At 55.9% G+C, this 20,362-nt stretch overlaps 2 protein-coding genes across 4 annotated transcripts in view; one reads left to right on the forward strand and one right to left on the reverse strand.

The window, feature by feature from the left end:
- Positions 1–15,208, reverse strand: part of TRABD (TraB domain containing) — a 31,043-nt gene extending 15,835 nt beyond the window's left edge. For 2 of the 3 annotated variants that reach the window (XM_036761984.1, XM_036761982.1), the window contains exons 1-6: positions 15,126–15,208; positions 14,317–14,395; positions 6,548–6,609; positions 5,358–5,436; positions 3,358–3,524; positions 1,350–1,490 (exon numbers count right to left, since the gene is read on the reverse strand). In XM_036761984.1, coding sequence (XP_036617879.1) covers positions 1,350–1,490; positions 3,358–3,524; positions 5,358–5,436; positions 6,548–6,571 — 411 coding nt within the window. In that variant the 5' untranslated portion in view covers positions 6,572–6,609; positions 14,317–14,395; positions 15,126–15,208. Of the gene's footprint in view, positions 1–1,349; positions 1,491–3,357; positions 3,525–5,357; positions 5,437–6,547; positions 6,610–8,332; positions 8,399–14,316; positions 14,396–15,125 lie in introns of those variants that run through there. The other variant, XM_036761983.1, reaches the window with a different exon arrangement.
- A 1,887-nt stretch (positions 15,209–17,095) lies between these two features.
- LOC118849947 (tetraspanin-7-like) lies at positions 17,096–17,872 on the forward strand. The gene has a single exon (XM_036759058.1). The coding sequence runs from the start codon at positions 17,096–17,098 to the stop codon at positions 17,870–17,872; it is 777 nt and encodes a 258-aa protein (XP_036614953.1).
- The last annotated feature ends 2,490 nt before the right edge of the window (positions 17,873–20,362 follow it).

A 20,362-nucleotide genomic window follows, 5' to 3' on the forward strand; every position in this document is an offset into this window, starting at 1 on the left:
TTAGACGAACTGATGCTGAGTGCAGTGAGCAGGACCAGGAGAACACTGGACACAGTAACAGTCACACTGTGAAATGGCCGGCCATGATCTAAGACAACCCCAAAGGACTCATGACGGACACTGCCATCAACAGCCAGAGGAAGAACTCTGGAGTCTGAATGCAGAGCGAAGCAGGCTATTTTCTCCTTTTTTGTTGTTTTCCCTCTCTCTAACAACAATGTGGCTAGCAGCTACTGTAAGGTATAAGACCCAACAAGGATGCTGCCAGCACAGCTTCTTTGATCTGCTTTTCTAAGGAAGGTAATGTTAAGGGGTTAACAATCTCACTTTAATCCATCATACACACATAAACTTACTTAGTTCAGGAGGAAAAGCCAGCAACCTGAACTTCAGAGCAAATACAAATAAGTTACAAACAGAGACAATATAAAAGGACCAGATCATAATTTGTAGTTAGCAAGAAACCATCAATATCTGGGTTGATGAGCCCGGGAGGCTCTCAGAGCGGCTGCCCAGAGTCCCACACCAACACTCCTTCAAGAGTGAGAGCCCCAAACAAACAGCTCTGTTCTCTTTTTATACAGCCTCTAGCCATCATCAAACATCATCTGACACTTAGGTGCCTACTATTGGCTCTGGTCTTAGCAACTCCCCTTAGGGCCCTGGGGGCTTCCTGCCTCTCTCAAACTAGGGAACTAGTTTGCTGACCAGCCTGGGGCTTTGCACCTAGTAGCAAAAGGGTGTGGGCCTGGGGTTTAGCACCTAGTAAGACTCAATCAAAAACACAATTAATTTAGCATTCTAAAACAGTAAAAAAAAAAAACCCCACCTTAATCACCAATACACCTTCTCATGGTTTTCCCCTTTCGTTCTGATTCTTCTTTCACAACATGACTAACGTGGATATATGTTTAATATGATCATACATGTACAGCCTACACCAGACTGCGTGCCATCTCAGGGAAGAGGGAAGAAAAATTTAGGACTTGAAATCTTATAAAAGCAAATGTTGAAAGCTAAAATAAATAAAATTAAAAAACAAAACCAAAATAAAAAAGAACAGTCCATGCCAGACCAACGTCACTGGTGGCCACAGCATACCTGGATTTCTCTTGGTACTACCCCTGTGGTCAAGAAGGAGAGACCAATATTTGAGAGTCTAACTCTCATCGTGTCCTGGGCCCTGTCCAATGGTTCAACATGAGAAATGGGTTGTGATTCATCAGTGAAAATGACAGTAAGGCCACAGCAGCGCAGACGGACCCTGAGAACCTGGGGGCAGCCCAGCCTAAGAACACAGCGCTCCTCCAGGGATGAAGAGCTGCCAGGCCGGAGGAAGGGGCTCATACCTGCTTTACGGCTTGTTGGAGCTTTTCCAAGTTGATTTCCTTGGCCTCCTTCAGCAGCGTCTTCTCATCCATCTTCAACATGGAAACTCTGTACTGGCAAAGCTCCACCACGACCACATCTGGCTGCACCTCCTGGATGGTCTGTTGAGAAAGGAACAAAGGGCAGTGACTCAATGGGCCCTTTCAAAGAACCTGCTCAGTAACAGCGCCAAGGAAAGCTTCTCCTGCCCTCCCAGCACACACTTCACAACGGGCGCTCAGGGCAGGCATTGGCAAGATCCTGCTCAGAAGCAAAAGGGGCCAGTGAGTGGCCACGTCCCAACGTGCTTGGTCTTTCGACTTTAATACTTCCTTGTTAACTCACATGTTAATGTTCGGGGGGTTTCTCGGGGAAGGTTTCGTACCTCATGTGCCATGCTGTGAATTCCCTTTCCAACTATCTCTTCCACACCTTTCTCTTCATTTCTTTTCCAACTTTTCCCTCTAGCATTCACCGTTCATTTATAAAAACATTTGTAACTCAAATAGCTTTTCTATGGGGGAATTCTTTTTTTGTTTCTTTGCTCGCTCTTCCAGATCTACTTCCTGACTGGACTTTGTGTTGGGCTGGCCTCTGCCCACTTCTGGAGGGAAGGTTTGGGCCGATCCCATTGCTACTTTTTAGGAGGCATGGAAGGTCGTGTCACTGCAGGCTCCAAGGGTCGGCGCAGGCTGGGGACTGGCAAGCTTTCAGTGCTCTCAGAGTGGGGGGACTCAGGGCGAAGCCTGACTGCTGAACCCCTGGGATGAGCTCTCTAAGTTCCTGAGCTGGCTCTGGGTCTGAGCACCAGGAAATGCGCAGGCCCCGTCACCAAGCACTGAGTCCCCCATTAGGTCTTAATGACAACCTTGTGTTCTGCCCCTGAGCACAGTGATGGGCTTCTCCCTTGCCCACGGCTGCCTTCCTTTCCTTAAAGGGGACTTTTGTTTGACCTCACCCTCATTTCCAAAGAGAGGCAAGCTGCCCCTCTGGGGGAGCTTTAAAATGGGAACATTTTAAAGGTGACCATTGTCCCACATGGCTGGAGGGCCAGTCAGGTGCCTTCCCAGAACCAGGTTGCCTGCGCTGATGCTTTCAGACCAACAGAGGGCACCAGCATCAGGGCACCCATCTGCCTGTCAGAAAGATGGCCTATGAGCTCAAGGGGACCTTAGGATGCAGCGAGGCCAAAAGGGTAGCTGCTGGGACTGGCATTCGGGGCAGGAATGGGGACAGGTATTTATTAAGCACCTGGCACTGTGCTAAGCACCAGCAAGTGTAATCTCCTTTGATAACAAAGCAGGACAGGATTCCTACCTAGCAGCAAGCTTCCATTTCCCCAGAACCGGGAGTACAGAAAGCACAAGACTGTGGGTCTGGGCACAGGCAGGGCAACCAACCTCGGACAGCTGTGGCCTGAAGGCATCTCACCAGGGGAAGGACAGCAGGACTTCCAGCAGCCAAAAGTGCTCAGAATGCCTCCCCAGCCCTGTTCCTGCTCCTGCTTTCTTCCTCCCAGAGCTGGCTTTCCCTTCTCTCTTGTTCTCTTGGGAGGCCCTGTCACCTGCCTTTCCCATAGCTCAGGAGCAGGGACAGGGCTGGGGAGGCATTCTGAGCACCCTACAACTGGGTGGACAGAAGGCAGCCGGGGGTGGGGGGTGGGGTGGGGGAGAGAAACATGGACAGGTGCCAGTCAGAACCTCTGTCCTGTACTTCCTAGCAACAAGCCTGGTTGTCTTCATATGCAGACTAGCTCATGTTCAGGCCCCCTTCTGGCTTCTCTGGTCAGTCCCCTTGGCCCTGATGATGCAGCCAAAGAAGAGAAGGAGGCTCCTTGAGCACAAGGGACTTCTCGGTGAACGGGCTGGGCCAGAGACTCTCCAGGTCCGAGGGCAGTCCCAGAGGCCTCAAGGCTCATCAAAGCCTGGGTTTCTCCATGGCCCAAACCTCGCTCACATAGCTCCCCTCGCCATGATGTCCCCAACGTACCTTCACTACATCTCGCTTGCTGTCATCACTGAAGTGAGCCGTGCCAACCACATACACCTTACTCCCTTCTTCCGTAACCAATTCGGTGACGGTACCTGGCAGACTGGGCTGCTTTTGTCTCTTCTTCATTTTCATCTCCAAAAGGATCTTAAAAGCATCCACGTCAGCTGCAAAAGAGGTAAAAAGATGACCTATGTGGTGTCTACATACATGCCTACACGTATATGATATGCACGGGTATACATGTCTGTCTGAGGGTCACGGGCAAGTCACCACGTAGAGACCCCCTCCCTGCCCCCATCCAGGCCCAGTGAAGGAGCAGTAAGCAAATTCACCCACTGGGCTCCCCTAGAGTAAAGGGCAGCTTTCTACCTCATCAGTGCCTGGTATGTTTGCCGAGCACAGCTCCCTGGCTTAAAATCTTCAAGTTTCATAAAGACAAATGCCCTTTCGTGAACACAGGCCATTACCAAGATGCCATGAACCTTAGGCCTACACCTTTGCTTCAACAATTAGCCTTGGTAGTAAAAAAGCCAACAGTATCATAATTCATGCTTTTACAGCTTCTGTTTCTTATTGCCAACACCAGCCAGGATGCAATGGGCCCACATGCATACAGAAACCTAACCCAGCCCATTAGAACCAACCAAAGGACAATCGCATCCCATCCGCTCCTCCAGGGGAGCCCTTGGCAGGAAAACCTCACTGGATTTTCCCTGGTTCTGCCTCAAGCATTGTTTATCAGAGCCAGCCCATAGTGAGAGGGTCAGGCCCTGGGCTAGCATGAGCTTCTTTTTTTTTCTTGAGACTTTGTTTTTTGGTTTTTTTTGGGGGGGTGGGGTGGGGTTGGTTTTTGGAAGGGGGAAGGCGGGGCAATTGGGGTTAAGTGACTTGCCCAAGGTCACACAGCTAGTACATGTGTCAAGTGTCTGAGGCCGGTTTTGAACTCAGGTCCTCCTGACTCCAGGGCCTGTGCTCTACTCACTGCGCCACCCAGCTGCTCCTAGCATGAGCTTCTATAGAGCGCACAGGGAAAAGACACAAGCTACTGACTGCATCCTTGTAGGAAGCAGCTTTCACTAAGAGGCCCAGGCTCTCGACACTACAAAGTCACTAAGACAGTGAGATCGTGGACTTCCAGCTTCATCACCCCCCGTTCCTCTTCCCCAGGCTTCCACCACAACTCTAAAATTCACATTGGGTTTGCAGCCTGATCTCTGTCTAAAGGCTGAGCCTCTAAGAGCCAATGCAGACAAGTATCCACAGCGGTGGTCCGCAGTGTCCAGCCCTGGGATGGCAAGCCGGGGACTCTCTGCCAAAGCTGGACAAGGAATACAGCCCCCAGGTCCTTCAGGATCCTGGGACAGAGGGGTCACCCCAGCATTCACAGCTTGTCGATGAGAAGGTGAAGGTGAAACAGTGAGTGCCTGCCCAAGGTCACGTGGGAAAGAAGTAGCAGAGTCTGAATTTAAACTCAGCTCCCCTCAATCCAAACCCAGGCTCATTCTGCAAGATCAGCTATTCTCAAAGCGCCATCCAAGGATTCCTGAGACCTTTTCAAGGGGTCAGTGAAGCATAACAATACTAAGACGTTTTAACTTCTACCATGATAAATAGGATAGATGTAACCCACGTCAACCAAAGCTCTTTGGGAGGGAGAGAGTGTGAAGGGTCCTGAGACCAAAAGGTATGAGAACCACTGCACTAGACCTCCAGGGTACCAGACCGTCCAGTGAGTCATCCCTGCCATACTGGAAGTCCCAGGCCTTTGGCTGCCCACACAAAGACTCGGGGTCTACTTCCTATTCCCCTGAAGCCTCCTCACAGCCAGAGCGCAGCCTGCCCCCACCACTTCTTGGTCCTCTACAAGCATTTCCTTCAGCCTCAGGGGCTGGCTAACTTTGGGACAACTGGTGTTTTTCTCCTGTGCCTAGAGCATCACCAATATTGGCCTCCTACCAGTAGGAAAAGTCAATTAAAGTTCTAAAGGATAAACATACAGAGATTCTGGGAGTCACCGGAGACTTCTGAGGGGCCGCATTCCGACGCCCCAGTCAAAGGGGCCGGCTCTTCCGCAGGCTGCAAAACAATACAACAGTGTGTTTCAGGAGAAGCTGCAGAGATCAAGCCAAGCCTGAGAGATGTGAGCTGCTGGAGTCATCTGCCTCTCGTCCCCTGCCTGGTCTGCGGGGATGACACAGTTTTGTGCCTGTCCGAGATCAGGCGTTAACAAGTCAGGCTGGGTGATGTGACCACTTTACACATAACACTCGTGCACAGTACCCTGGCTTCTCTGGAGGACCCTGAACAGGTACACTGAAGCAGGTGATGTAAGGTGGCCTCCAGCCCAGACCGTGGGCAGAAAGAGCCCTCAGTGCTTGGAGGATGGACAGAGAACAGGCCAGGGCATCATCCCAGCGGGGCAGAGGGCAGGCACCACACTCCCCTTGCCTCCAGTAATCACTGGCAGACTCTCGGGGGGTTGGCTCTGCTGGGCACAGAGAATGCAGGAGGGATATGGCTGAACCCCTCCTTTCCACTATTATCTCTGGAGACCTTCCTTTCCCCTTCACCTTTGTCTGCATCAGGGGTCAGGAGACCCTCATTCCCAAAGACCAAAACATCGTGGGCAAAAGTGAAAACGATGCTTTGGTTTTTGAGCACAAGGGTCTTCTGATCCCTGACCTCCTCAAAAAGGCCCCATCTCCTCCACTGGAGAGGAGCCAACACGTAGTCCAGGGCAGAGGCACCAGCTGGTCAGGCTCTGCCTGGGCCAGGGCCAGGGCACGGGCACATCCTCCACCCAAGCCAGCCACTCCTCACTCACTTTTTATTGTTTTCCACTTTCTCTACTCCTCTCTTCACCACCTAGCACAGGTCTTCATTACCTCCAGCCTGGATGCCTGTGATCGCCTGAGCGGCTTCCCTGTTTCTAGCCTTCTTCCCACACAATCATTGAAATGATCTTCCCAAGGCCAGGCTCCATCGGGGTCAGTCCTCCTGCTCAAACGTGTGCCTTCACTGGCTCCCTGGCTCAGCACTCAAGACCCTCCACGACCTGCTGCTAGCATGCTTTCCCTGCTTCTTCTCACTGCCCCCTTCCAGCCCTTCAGCCTGGCTAAGAGAGGACCCCTGAAGCTCCTAAAGGGAGGATGCTGTGTGTGGTCCTCGACACCGGACACAAACTCACCTCCTGGGGCTGTTCCTCCTGCATCCCGAGGGAGGTGGCTTGGGTCTCTGATGGAGGCTGGCCTGTGAGAAGACACACAGAGAGATGCAAAGGTGTGAGAAGGCCACTTTACCCAGAGGATCCCTTGCAAAGAACCCAGAGCAAGGTTCTGACTACAGCAAGAGTGCAATCACTGCTAACGACGTTCATGGGGCCCAAATGACAGAGGGAGGAACCACAAGCCAAGGGCTGAGCATCCCTGAAGTACAGGACACTCACTACAGGTGCAGCAGAGGATGCCAAATGAAACAGACTTCCAAATGCACAAGTCCTAAGTCGGGTTGTGTTAAAGACTACAATAACATCACTGCCAAGACCTTTCTTGTGTCTGGGCCTCGGTTTCCCCATTTGTAAGATGAAGAGGCTAGACCAGATAATCTCTAAGTTCCCTTGGTTCTAGGGCCTGGGAATACTAAGACAAATAAAACTGAGAAGGCACACTAATACACTGTTGGTGCAGCTGTGAAATTGGCCCAACTGTTCCAAAACCCTGAACAGTCACACACGGTATCTGTAAGGACTAACTTTGATAGACTTGGCTCCTCTCATCAATGCAGCTCCAAAAGACTCATAATAGAAAAAGCTCCGCACATCCACAGAAAGAATTATGGAGTCCGAATGCAGACTGAGGCAAACTATTTGCTCTCTCTTCTTCCTTCTTTTTTGGTTTCGATTCATGCCGCCTTGGGGGCAGGGGGGAGGAGAGGGAGGGAAAATTTAGAACCCCAAAATTTGTGGAACTGAGTGTTGTAAACTAAAAATAAATTTATTTTTTTAAAAAATACAAAAATACCCCCAAACTGTCCCTTCCCTTTCCTCAAAGGAATGAGAACATGCTCCATCCCCCCCCGTCAGTGAAAAGAAAGGAGGACACCCCACCAGCATACCCCTTGTGTCAGTCACTCCCTGTGGTAGCAGAAAACAGAGATGCAGCAGGTGCTACGTGTGCCATCAGTCAGAGCCTCCGAGGGTCACACAAACGAGGACCGCCAAACTGGGACTGAGTGCCACAATCAATCAGGTCCCAGGAAAACCAGGAGAGAGTGGCTCTTCTTCTCCTGTGGCCTGGCCCAGAATCCGGGCTTCTCTTCCTTCCATCCCTCTCTTACACAGCCCTGCCCACAGAGCTCATGGACAAAGGGCACCAAAGGCCAGAAATGCAAGACAAAATGTCCAAGGGGTATGTCAGTACGGCTGAGCTTTACTTCTCATGTGCTGGGGCGTTTTTTTAACTGTGAATTTGTAGAGTTTGTTTTTTAAGCAGCACTGCCCTTCTGGAATGCATCCCTGCCAGCTTTCTGGGTACTTTCTAAATGTCTCCTAATGCCCCTTTCTCTTCCTTCTTTGTCTCTGTACCATTGCTAACACTTCATGTCACTCTCATTCTTTTTAAAATTTCACTTTGCCAGACGCGAACTGAACCCAGTCAATCATAGGACTCCAAGAAAATGTCGGTCAGAGGAAGACCCTGAAGTAGGGAACTTCTCTAGGAACCCAGAGCTGAAGGTCAAGCCTGAACCGGGCTGCAGGGCCAAGGGCAGACCCCATGACAGGAGAGGACAAGAGGCAGACACCTACAAGGCCCTTGCCACGGTCTCCTGGATGATGAGTCACAAACGCAGGGGGCGGAGAAAGTGTTGGTGGTAAACAGGGCAACTGGGCCATGGAGAGCTTTGGGGTGTCATCTTATCACACCCCACTCTGGTCCTGGGCTAGGAATGAGGAAAACGCTGGGACACCAGCTACCTGTAAGACATGTGGGGAGGCAGGTTTGGCTCCAGGTTATTCTTCTGACCCAAAACCTTGCGGGAAGTCTCACCCCATCTTCCTCCTCGCCAGAAGGCCTTCCTGGACCACAGAGACCTTCAGCTCTGAATTAAGGCCAGAGGCCTGGGGTCGCCCGCCTGAAAGACTCCCTTCTCTCTCCTGTGGTCCTAAGAGCTCCAGCTGTGTATATGGAGCTTTACGGTTTGTAGAGCACTTTGTACGTTACCTGTGGGCACAGATGAGGAAAGCCACCAGCCAAAGCTCACTCCAAGCTCACAGGCTTTTGGAATTGGAAGGAATTAGAAACAATGTCTCACCTCTACTTCTACCGGACCCCTAAGTCCTTGGCACAGGACAAAGCCAACCAAACACTGCCAGCAGTAAGCACGAAAGAAAAGGCCAATGAGAGCCACGTGCTCTCTCGCAGAGGTGTGAGAAACAGGCTGCTTCCGCAGAGCAATGGCCACATTCCTAGCTTCACTTGTACCAAAGGAGTGAAAACCTCCTGGTCGGGCACATCAGAATCATAATTCAAACAGATTTCAGAAAATACTTCACTTTGCCTAATTACTCATTGCAGCCCAGTTCCTATGAAAACAATCATTGTTTGTTTTGGTACTAAATGGGGTCATTTGGGGGCTTTTGTTTCCTCACCAAAGACACTTTTCTTGGGCACACTCAAGAGCAATAAAATACTTTTATTTCTTATCAGGATATGGCATGTTTCTGCAAAATAAGTCTTTCTGATGTTGACATTTGGATGAATCCTGGTTAAAACATTAAAAAAATCACTAATACAATCACTACTCCAATGGACTCAAACTGGGGGGCTCTGCCCAAATGCAGACAGTGACCTGGGAACGTGCACCCTCGCTGGCCTGTGGGGGCTTCTTGTCCACGTTCTTCCTCCATGTTTATCAGACAGAGCCCACTGACTATGCTGGAGGCCCCTGTGGGACATTTGGCTACCCAGCCCATCCTTTCCGGCTGGCACACCGTTCCTGGGTGACACTGTGAATTCCTGTCCTTCCTTGAAGGGCTAAAGCCTACTCACGCTCACGCCACGCCGCTGCTGTCTATGGGATGGCCGCTGGTGATCCTTCAGAATCTTGCATCCATACAAGAAGAGGAACAAAACGTTGCCATGAAAACATGGGCCATTAAAAAAGCTTCATAGTTTCCTGAAAGCAATCCAGCCGATTGTCCTCAGCCTGCTGCCTGCCTGCCCCCCCGCCCCCCAAGTGAAAGTCATGATCTGGGCAAGAGATGGCTTTGTGTGGCTAGCTGAAGACAGAGAGAAGGGCAGAGAGAGGGAGGGAGGGAGACAGACAAAGAAAAGGCAGGGAAAGAGAGGGGCAGAAAGAGGGAGGGAGGGAGACAGAGGAGAAGGTTATGTGTCGATCAACCAGCAAAGCTAATCTTAAAAGGTCCTTACACACTGTCTGGTCTAACTTGTTCAATTTACAAATGGAGAAACCTGAGGCCCAAAGGCCATCCCCTGCTCAAGCTAAGGTTCTGTTCAGACATTCCTCATTAGCACCAGCTCCCTTTAACCCCAAAGCGGCTGCCCTCCTCGGCCCTGTGGGCCAATAGCAACCCAGCTAAATCACAGCCTCCTGCATTTCCCAAAGACAGCCAGTCATTGAGCTCAGTCAGTCATTGAACACAGAGGGTGCTCGCAGCCAACCATGACTACTGTGGCCCACAAATGAAACACTGTGTTCTCCAACCTCTGGGCCTTTATTCAGCACTATTCCCTTGGCCTGGAATGCCCTCACTCCCCGTTACTGACCAATTTCTACCCCATCTTTTGAGGACCAACTTCAAAGTCACTTTCTGGAGGGAGCCCCGTCGACACTTCTGTCCTCTTGTACATCAAGCTATCTGTATCAGAATCTTCGGCTCCCAGGCTAGGAGCCCCAAAAGCACCAGCTTTGCTTTACCTACACTCTGTAGACTGTAGGTACTTAATGAATGTTTATCACAGTGAAGGTAGGGAAGATGAACTCCAGTCTAGGTGACCTGTGTGGCTAGGAGAGGACTGAATACCCAGGACGGGGGTTCTAGTCCCAATTCCTCCGCCATCTGCATGCTGGGTGACCCTGGGGGAGGGCTATCCTCTTCCTAGCCTTCCTCTCCTGACCTGGACAACAAGGAGGATCCTGAAGTCAATGAGACTCAAACGTGGCCCACTCTCCTCCCTGGCTGGCACACACAGCAACCAGAAAGGGCTGCCAGGGCCCGCCTGGCAGACAATCAGCCTGAAAGCATGTTTTCAGTCCCTGTTTTTTGACAGAAAGTAACCAACAGCTGCTGCTTCCAAGCAGAGATTGAAGGAGGTTTGCTGCCAACACACCCAAACAGATTAAAATCTTTAACAAGGGGGGAGGGACCCATCAGACTCCCTGCAGCCTGGCTGGCATCCCACAAATGAGACACACGTACGTGTCCCAAAGCTCCCTTTGCTCCCTGTCCCCTCCCAGGACGCAGGTGTTCTACCTTCCCAGGCACTTGTGGCCATCCCAGGCCAGCAGCCCAAAGGCTCTAGGAGCCGGAGCAAGCCCCCAAGCAGGCCCAGGAGGCCTGAAATGATGCCAAGTTCTCCCAGAAGGCTCAGGCTGAGCCCACACTACAGACACCATGCCTCAGCAAGCCCCCTTCCCAGAGGTTATTAGAACCCTTTATGGCAAACGAGCCTCATAAACTCCCCTTTTAAACCTGCTGCGGTGCACCCACCTGCAGCAGCCAGACTGCCCCCAGCTACTGCCCCACTGTGCCCAGATCCTCACACGGCATTCTAGGGTATGAGGAGGATGACTGCTACGGGCAAAGGCTTCGGGAGAACATCCGCATCTTTAGGAAGCCCCTCTAGAGACCAACCACTCCCAAATGCCCCAAGAGAACCCAGTGAGAGACTCTTCTGGAGCCTGGGCCAAAAGCTTGGCCTAGGAAAGGGGCCAGACTCTGGCACCTCAGGGCAAGACCACTCCATGCAACAGCTGGATAGGAATCGCCCCTGAGCTGCCCACCCCACTGCTTAGGAGCGAGGGCCCACGCAGGGCCATGGAAAGAGGGCTGGGCCTGCTCCCTTTCTCTAGCACATCCCCATGAGCTGCCTGAGCCCGAGCAAGACTCATGGTCTTTTGGGGGATGGGGGCCTCTGTGATGGTCCCACCTGCAATGTCTGCCTCCAGGGGCTGCTGTGGGAGTACCCCGTCACTAAGTAGAACACTCCCCCTCCCCAGCTCCTTCATCTGACGAGGCCCGGCCAGAGCCACACAGCTTTTCCTCCCTCCTTTCTTGCTGATTCTTCTAGCTACAATACTCCAAGACCACCAGGAGTGGTGCTCCTGGCCACTGCCCCTTGCCCCCTCAGATCAGACAGGCAGCGGGACAGAGTGGAAGACATTCTGGGCGTGGGGCCAGGAGGGCCCTGGCTTCCAATCCCGCCTGACACTTACCAGCTGTCACACTGGGGGCAGGTAAATCTACCTCCCTGGGCCTCGATCACCTCCTCTGCAAAATGGGACTGAGCGTCCGGGGTACTCTGGACTTCAGAGAGGTGCGGCGAGGCTCAAGCAGGGCAGTGTTGGATGCTCTGCAAACCCTGGGTTTCATTTTCTCCCCAATCCCCACATCCTGGCACTCCAGGGTGGTCCCTCTGGGGGCTTGTGATCCCTTCTCTCCCGGGCAAAGCCCTTCTTCAGATATTTACTCTCCTCTACGTGTGGTCCCGGGGCCACCCAAGCCTTTAGGAGAAAGCCACAGAGCCAGGACCCAGCAACCAGATGCCAAAGAAGCCCAAGTTGGGGGGGGGCACAGTGAAGCACAGCACAGCACCGTGTGCTGGGTTCAAGTCCCTGCCCCTCCTGTCCAGTGGGGGGGGGGGGGGTTGCACTTGATGACCCCCCTGCTGAAACACCTTCTATTCCACTTCTGAAGAAGAAAACTGGGCCCATGATGTCTCCATTGCTCCCCTTCTGACCCTGCCAGCCCCCAGCAGGACAGCATGGCCCAGGGCACAGCTGGGCACTAACGGGGTGAGGTGGGGACTCCCCAGGGCCTCTTGGGAGGCAATTCCTCCTGGGTCTTTCAACTCCAAACCACGGAGGTTCCACCCAAGGGGCCAGCCACCGAGAGTGAACAGCGGCGGCACCGAAGGACGACGGACCATAAAGATTGAGTCCCATTTCAGAGAAGACACTGAGGCCCAGGGAGGTCACCCCAGTAGTCACCCACAACCACAGAACCTGAATCCAGGTCCTCTGCTCCTGCCCCAAGTCCCCGTCCAATTTAGTCTGTCACTAAGGTAGGGGTGGAAGGGGTGTGAAGTGATTTCTTGGTGACTGACCAGAGGGCTTCTATGCCCGGCCCACAGCTAAGAAGTCCGCTCAGACCACTAGAGAAACGCTCCCAGGCAGCGACAGCCTTCAACTCAGAGCCTGCCAGGCTCCTGTCCAGCTGGGTTTCCTGAGACACCGAGAACTTCGGGCTCCTTCTTGGAGCCCTGTGCTGGCCTGAAGCAACACTCCCTGGATGAAGTGACCACTGAGGAATGCTGACCGAGACCCTGAAGTACTTCCCCAAGGGAATGGGAGAGAAAAGAGAGCCCACAGATGCTCAAATTGAGCCTTGGGGTGCCCTCCTTTCACTCCCATTAACCTTCTTTGTCCAGCTCCCCCAACCCTCAGCAGCCGAGTGACCAAGGGCCTCACGCCTCTGAAGGGACACCCGTGAGACACCTGGGGCCCTGGCGCTGCCCTCCCAGCCCAGTGGGGCCACAGGCCCTGGGACACGCTGTGCCAGGCAGGGGAATGGGAAAGCCCTGGGTGTGCCAGCCCCTCAGTGGGGGCCAGGAGGGGAGCCACACTGCTGTGGCAGTGCCTGTGTCTTCTGCCACCCACTTGTGGAAACGTCTGTGTCCCCACTCTAACGACGTCAACGACACAAGCAAGCCACAACAGCCACAGACAGATGGACGTTCCTAGGCACCTGCATCCATTCTCTCCTCTGGGCCTGATAGCCACCCTGTGCACGCCTGAGTGCCCTGCTTTAGTGGGGAGGGAACCGAGACCCAGAGGAGGGCTGTGGTCACACATCGAGGCCGGGTCTGAGGTGGCACTGGAAGCCAGGTCTTCCTGACACCCTCCTCCAATGCCCATGCCACCCTGGCACTGAGGATGCAGAACAAATACTTTATTTTCTGAAACGGAAAGGCCAGGGAAGGAGGAATGCCTGCCGGTGCCCAGGTCAGGGAGCACCAGGCAGCTATGCAGGTGAGGAAGTGGAGGCTCCATCCTCCAGAGAGCAAAGACAGAGGCTCATGGGGGCAGGAAGCCAGCCCGGAGAACAGGGGTTGCAGTTAGTCTGCAGGCATTTAGTCGGTGCCTACTGTGTGCCTGGCCTTGGGCATGCGTAGGAAAAAGAGCATTCCTCTCCAGAGACCTGGGCACCCCCTGCCCTCGGGCACGGAAGGGCTCTGGAGGGGCCGGTAAACATGACTTTAGTCTCCCATCAAGAATCACTTATTAAGCACCTACTGTGTGCTAGGATCAGCCGGGGGATACAAAGAAAGGCCCAAGGCAGCCCCGGGCTGACCTCTGTGCACAAACAAGATCCAAGCAGGGGCCATGGGAAACGGATCGGGGGAAGGCGTGGTGTGGTCATGGCTCTGTTTCCTCATCTGTGAAGGAGGGGTGGTAACAGTGGGCAGCCTCAGGTCCACACAGGAAGGGGAAAAGACAGCTATGAGCATTTATAGAGAGCCTACTGTATGCCAGTCACCACCCTGCATTTTACAGCATGCCCAGGGTCCCAGCTGGTCCGTGTCCCAAGTCCTCGGACCCCAGGCCCAGCCCGGGGCACTGGCACCAGTCACCTGGTCACCCCCACCCCCCAGGCAGGGCCCTGAGGGTGAACTTGGGGCTTCTCCCTCTCCTGGCCTGACCCCCCGGGGCTCCTACCTGGGCCGGTGGCTTCTCCTCTCTTCGCCTACGCGGGGACCCCTCAACAGCTGGCCGGGATCAGCATGGGGGGGCCGACCTGTGGGGAGGGGAGACGGTGAGGAGGGAGGGGGAGGGGAGAAGGGGGGAGGGAGATAAGGGGAAGGGGAAGGGGAGGGGAGAAAGGGAGGGGAAGAGGGAAGGAAGGGGGAGGGGAGGGGAAAAAGTGAGAGGAAGGGGGAAGGAAGGGGGAGGGGAAAGGGAGATGGTGAGGAGAGGGGAGAAGGCGAGGGGAAGGGGGGAGGGAGGTAAGGGGAAGGGGAGGGGGAGGGGAGAGGGGAGAAAGTGAGGGGAAGAGGGAAGGAAGGGGGAGGGGAAAGGGAGACGGTGAGGAGGGAGGGAGGGGAGGGGAGAGGGGAGGTGGTGAGGGGAAAGGGGAAGGAAGGGGGAGGGGAGGGGAAGGGGGGACGGGAAGGGACCAGCGAGAGGGGGAGGGGAGAAGGAAGTGGGAGGAGGAGAAGGGAGGGAGGCCCAGGGAGCTCGCCCGGTCTCGGTTCACCCCGGGGTCTCCACGGGGACCCCTCCTCCCGACCGGACCAGACCTGAGGCCCGGCGCGGCGGGGGAGGGGCTGTCTCAACCCTCCCCTCCCCCCACGAGGCTCCGAGGAGTTCCCCCAAGCCCTAAGAGAAGCCGCGGGGGGGGGGGGGGCGGCCAGCCCCCAGCGCCTTCAGGGACAGTGCTTCCCCCCCCAACTCCCGACCACACCTGCGCCCCCTCCTCGCCCCCTCCCCCGGCACTCGGACCCGGACCAGCTCAGCTGCTCTCTCACCTCCTGCTCTCTCACCTCCGTCGCTCGCTAGCTCGTTCGCTCCTGTCCGTAGCACAGGAGGAAGGGGGAGCGTGGGACCGCGGGGCACGCTGGGAAGGGGAGTCCCGGCCTCCCGTCCTTCCCCAGGCGGGCCGCTCCGGACCTCGGGGAGCGGACTACAACTCCCGGGGGGCAGCGCGTCGCCCGGTACCTGAGCGCATGCGTACCGACGCCGCCCGGCCTCGCGAAGGGGCGGGGCTCGGTAGGAGAGGGAAGAGGAAGGGGGAGGGAAGGAGGGGGAGGGAAAGAGGGGGAGGGGAAGAGGGGGAGGGGAGGAGGGAGAGGAGGGGGAGGGGGGAGAGAAGGGGGGATGGGGGAAAAGTAGGGCAACGAAGGAAGAGAGTTTGGGGAGGGCGAGCTCCTGGAATCAGAGTCTGGGGAAAGGCGGGGATAGGAAAGAGAATAAGCATGCAGGAAGCACCGGACGCCGTGTTGAGTGCGGTATATGACCCTCACTTTACAGTTGGCGAAACTGAGACAGGCAGCGGTGAAGTGACTTGCCCAGGGTCACCCAGTTAGTAGGGGCTGAGGCTGGATTTGAACTCAGGTCCGCCTGTTGGAGATTGTGTATTTCCAGCACTTGGCCCCTCCCTCCTTCCCCGCCCCCAGCCCGGGGAGGGCTCCGCAGAGAGGGGATCCCTGCCCCTCTGCAGCAGCCCCCTCACCCCACCCCGGCTTGCAGACTGCATCTCCCCCCCACCCCGGGTACTCGGGGACCCTCAGGAAAGGGCCGCGGGTGACCCAGGGCGGGGAAAGGAGGCAGAGACAGAGAGGACGATCCTACTTGTCCATGACGCCGGACACTCGCACCTAGCACCCTCAGGTTTGCAAAGTGACCTCTCCTGTCTCCCATTTCACAGATGGGCTAGCTTGAGGCTCCAGTCAGAGGGTGCAAGAGCGGTGTAACTGGCACAGGCGCCTCGAGGACCGGGAGAGGGGGCGGCAGTCTAGGCAGAGGAACAAAGAAAAGTCTAGGGGGTGCCGGGAGCAGCTCCCGAGCCTCAGGGTGGCAGGGGTTGGTGACGGGTGGGTGAGAAGGGGAAGATGGTAACTGGAAGCAGGAGGGCAGTGTCTAGAGGGCCCTGACCACACCCAGTCCGGGCAGACCACACTGGTTCCCTGGGGGGGGGGGGGGTGTATGTGGGAAGGGTCTCAGGAGGATGGCAACCTCTTAGGTTCACTTTTTGGCCAATAAATGCCTTTCTTGTGAACTACATGTGTCCTCAGACTGAAAAGGGACGGCCAGGCCATTAGTTAGCTGCTCTGGACCTGTGGTCTAGTGCTATGAGCCTGGGCTCCTCACTTTTTGGGAGGCCCTCAGGGTTAGGGTGGGGAGAGACCCTGGGCTGGTCACTTTTGGGGGGTCCTGGGGAGTGGGGAGGGACCCTGGGCTGGTCATTTTTCTGGGGTCCTGGAGGGGAAGGACCTTGGGCTGTAACCCAGTTACACAGTTCTGGATCATTGGATAGTTCTCACGTTTGGGGAGTTCCCCACCCCGCCCAGCCTAGAGGTCCCAACATGCCCCTCCATTTCTTTCCATTCTTCCCCCGAGGATCCAGCAGAACAAGCCAAGTCTCTTTCTCTGCCTCGGGAGGTGGTGAGCACCTTCTCACTGGAGAGGGGGAGGGGACGGAAGGTGGGAGGAGGGCTAGAGGAAGGAAGGACTGGAACAGGACTGGCTGGCCCTCTCCCCCGGGCCCCGCCTCTGGACAGCACCCAGCCCAGCCCCCTCGGGTGCCTACATTTATCACCCGCTGCCCAGTGGGGCCTGGCCCTGAGACTCCAGAAGGAGGACCAGATAGGGGCAGGCGTCCAGGGAGCCAGCTCTGGGGAACGGGAGAAGCCCAGAAAAGTGGGGCCAACCTTGGGACTGGGGCACTCAAGGTCCGGAAGTTTGGAGGCCTGGGGGCTGGGGCTTGTCAGACCTTATCATGGCCCTCTTGAAGCTCTCAGTGCTGGCCTTCAGCTTTGTCTTTGGGGCTGCTGGCCTAACGATGCTGACCCTTGGCTTGTGGGCTGAGATGGCGCTGGGAAGGTACCTGGCCCTGTCTGCCCGAGGAGCCCCCAGCGCCCCCTCCCTCCTGCTTGCCGCCGGGGCTGCAGGGCTGCTCTGGGGAGGTCTGGCTGGCGGCGGGGCAGCCAGTGAGCACCGGGGCCTGCTCCGGGCATCTGCGGCCATCCAGCTGACTGCTCTGGGAGCCGGCCTCGCTGCTGGCCTTTCAGGACTGTGCTACCAGAACGAGCTGGCCCAGGGCTTCCGGGCAGGCCTATGGCAGGCCCTGTGGGGTTACGGGGCTGGAGGGAGGGGTGATGCTAGCTTGGATGCCCTACAGCGGGGACTCAGGTGCTGTGGAGTGGACACTTACCGTGACTGGCTGGACTCACCCTGGGCCCGGAGTCCCTGGGCCCGGGGCAATGGCTCTCTGCCCCTGAGCTGCTGCAGAGGCCAGGCTGACTGCCAAGAGGGGGCCAGGGCCGTGGCTTCTGATGGCTGCTTCTCCAAAGCCAGTGACTTTGTGGCTGACAACATGGCCTTCATTGTAGTAGCTGCGCTGGGCCTAGGGGCCCTGCAGGTGGTAGGGGTTGTGCTGGCCTGTCTTCTGGCTGCCCGAATGGTCCCTGGGGCCCAGACGTCTGCAGAGACCCCAAAGAGCCATTCCCTGGAGAACCCGCTCCCTGCTGTCCCTGCTGTGCCCCTTCAACCCTGAGCCCACTCTGTCCCCTGCCCCATTCCACCCTCATTTCCAGGCTGGGCCCTGACTCCTTTATAAGACTCGTCTTACCCAGGAAAGCACCCAATCCAGGCCAGCTCTGACAGCACTGCCCCTGAGCCCAGCTGGCGTTCCTCCAGCCCTCCTTCTTTATTCCTTTCCTGCCCTGCACCCTGAGGGACAGCGGGCTGAGGATCTTCCTGAGCCCAGCCACCCAGGCCAGCCACCCTCAGCAGGACACCAGAGGCACTTGCCCCAGCTCAGATTCTTAGTGAGTGGCTGCAGAGGCCAGAGCTGGGGGCAAAGAGAGGGCTGGAGCCCAGAGAGCTCACAGCCGTGGTGTGGTCTCCATCCCGATGGAGACCAGGACGGGGCATGGAACAGGCATGGCAAGAGCCGAAGAGCAGAGCTGGTAAGAGCCTCCCTGCCCCAGTTTTGCGGGATGTCAAAGGAGGAAGTTTCGTTGTCCCTGGAGCCACCCCTTCCTCCTTTTCTGACTGTCTGGACTCTCCAAAGACCCTCTTCCAATTTTTTCACCTCCTCCCAGGTCTGTATTTATGTGCTTGGGGAAAGGACAGCCTAGAGTGTGGGGGCTCTAAAGCTTCCCAACCCCGCGTCACCACTGCCCTTCCCTGCCCTGCCCCCTCCCACCAACAAAGCCAGTGTAAGCTGCAGGAAGCTCTGGCTGAGGCCAAGGTCAGCTGGCCTCCCTCTGCCTCAAGGCTTGACCTCAGCCCCTCTAGCTGAATGAGGTGCCCCGAGGCATCTTCCATAGCCCTAGCAGCTAACCTCTTCTCCCTGCTCCACAGGGCCGCTCCCTACTGACATTTGAGAGAAAACCCAGAATCCTCCAGTTGGTTACTGTAGAATGGTCCATACCCTGGGCTCCAGGCGATGGACCCCCGAAAGAATACTCTCTTTAGTGTCTCAGTTGAACAGACAGTGACTCTCCATCCCCCAGCAGCCCTGTGCCCAGGGGCCAGGGAAGTCCCTCCCCACTGGCTGACCAGGCAGCAGGGCCCACATTCTGCGTGCTCCCTCTCTGGTTCTCCCATGGTTCTATCTCTGGTGTGGGAGCTCATGCCTGATGGCCTGCTCCCTGATGGCCTGCCCAGACAGCCTTGCATCTGCTGGCCAGTGCAGGGGCCAAGGAAGTCCCTCCCCTGTGGCTGATCAGGCAGCAGGGCCCGCACTGCCTGCCCCCCCCCCTCCGGTCCACCCCTCCGTCCCTGGTGTGAGAGCTCGTGCCTGATGGCCTGCCCCGACAGCCCTGCGTCAGCTGGCCAGTGCAGTGGGCAAGGAAGGGGCTACGAAGGGATGTCAGGCTGCAAGGCTTCCGTGACCTCTTTCCTTGTTCTCCTCAGCCACAGGCTGCCTATTATCTTATAGGATCATAGGCCTCAGAGCTGGAAGTGACCTCAGAGGTCCTAGCGTCTCACCACCTCATTGCACACATGAGAGGAACTGGGGCCCCAAGGGGCAAGAGACTTGTCTGAAGTCACACAGGTGACTTTAGCAGTGAGTCAGAATTTGAACCCAGCTCCCCTGACTCCTATTTCCTCACTCTTCCCAATACAGCGGGTGGCTACCAACCCCTGCTGACTCGGGATGGCTCCAGCTGCTCTCCACTCCCCCTCCAACTGGCAGTGGCCCCCAACTTCCCCAAAGGCTCCATCATCCATCTGCCCCAGTCCTCAGCCATCAGGTCCGGGCACCTCCTGAGGCTGACCTCGCTTACCCTTTGGCAGGGGCTCCCAAAGCCCACCCTCCTCCTACTCCCATCTCCATCCCCCCGCTCCATCCGGCAGATGCTTCAGCCTCTGCCTCAGTTCCCTCATCTATATAACGGACGTAGCAGCAGCAGTTACCTCGGAGGGAAAGGCCCAGAACAAGCCCATCCTGACTCCCTAGCCCCCTCCTGCCCCGATGGACAGGTGGGAAAGCGGATGGCCGAGTCACAAAGCCAAGTGGGACGAAGATGCAAGCACAGATCAGAAGAGCCGATGATATTGACACGCCCGTTCCACGGATGAGAAAAGCAAGGCCGAGAGGGCAGAAGTAACTCGCCTTCCTGTGTTGGAGCTGGGTCCGGAACTCAGACTCAGGTCTTTTAACTCCAAGTCCGTTCCACCCCTCCCCCCATTCCCATTTTATCCATCAGCTGCGAGTTAGGAGACCTGCACCTCCAGTGAAGCAGTAGCGGGGAAAAAAACAGGGACCAGAGTCACAAAACCCCAGCCTCCATCCCCATGAAGAAAATGGTCCTGACCCCAAGCCTCAAGCTGCATCTTTGCCCCACTTGCTCCTGGTTCTGGCCCCCTGGTATCAAGCAGGACTGAGACGATGCACCTTCCAAGTGACAGCCCTTTCTAACAGTCCCAGGACCTGGGTTTGAGTCCCACCCTGCTTATCCCCTGCCAGGAGGACCCTGGTTCAAATCGGTTTTCTCACCTGTAAAATGGGACCATATCTTTGCTGGTGAAAGTG

Source organism: Trichosurus vulpecula, chromosome 5 (assembly GCF_011100635.1).
Source record: "Trichosurus vulpecula isolate mTriVul1 chromosome 5, mTriVul1.pri, whole genome shotgun sequence".
Lineage (NCBI taxonomy): Eukaryota > Metazoa > Chordata > Mammalia > Diprotodontia > Phalangeridae > Trichosurus > Trichosurus vulpecula.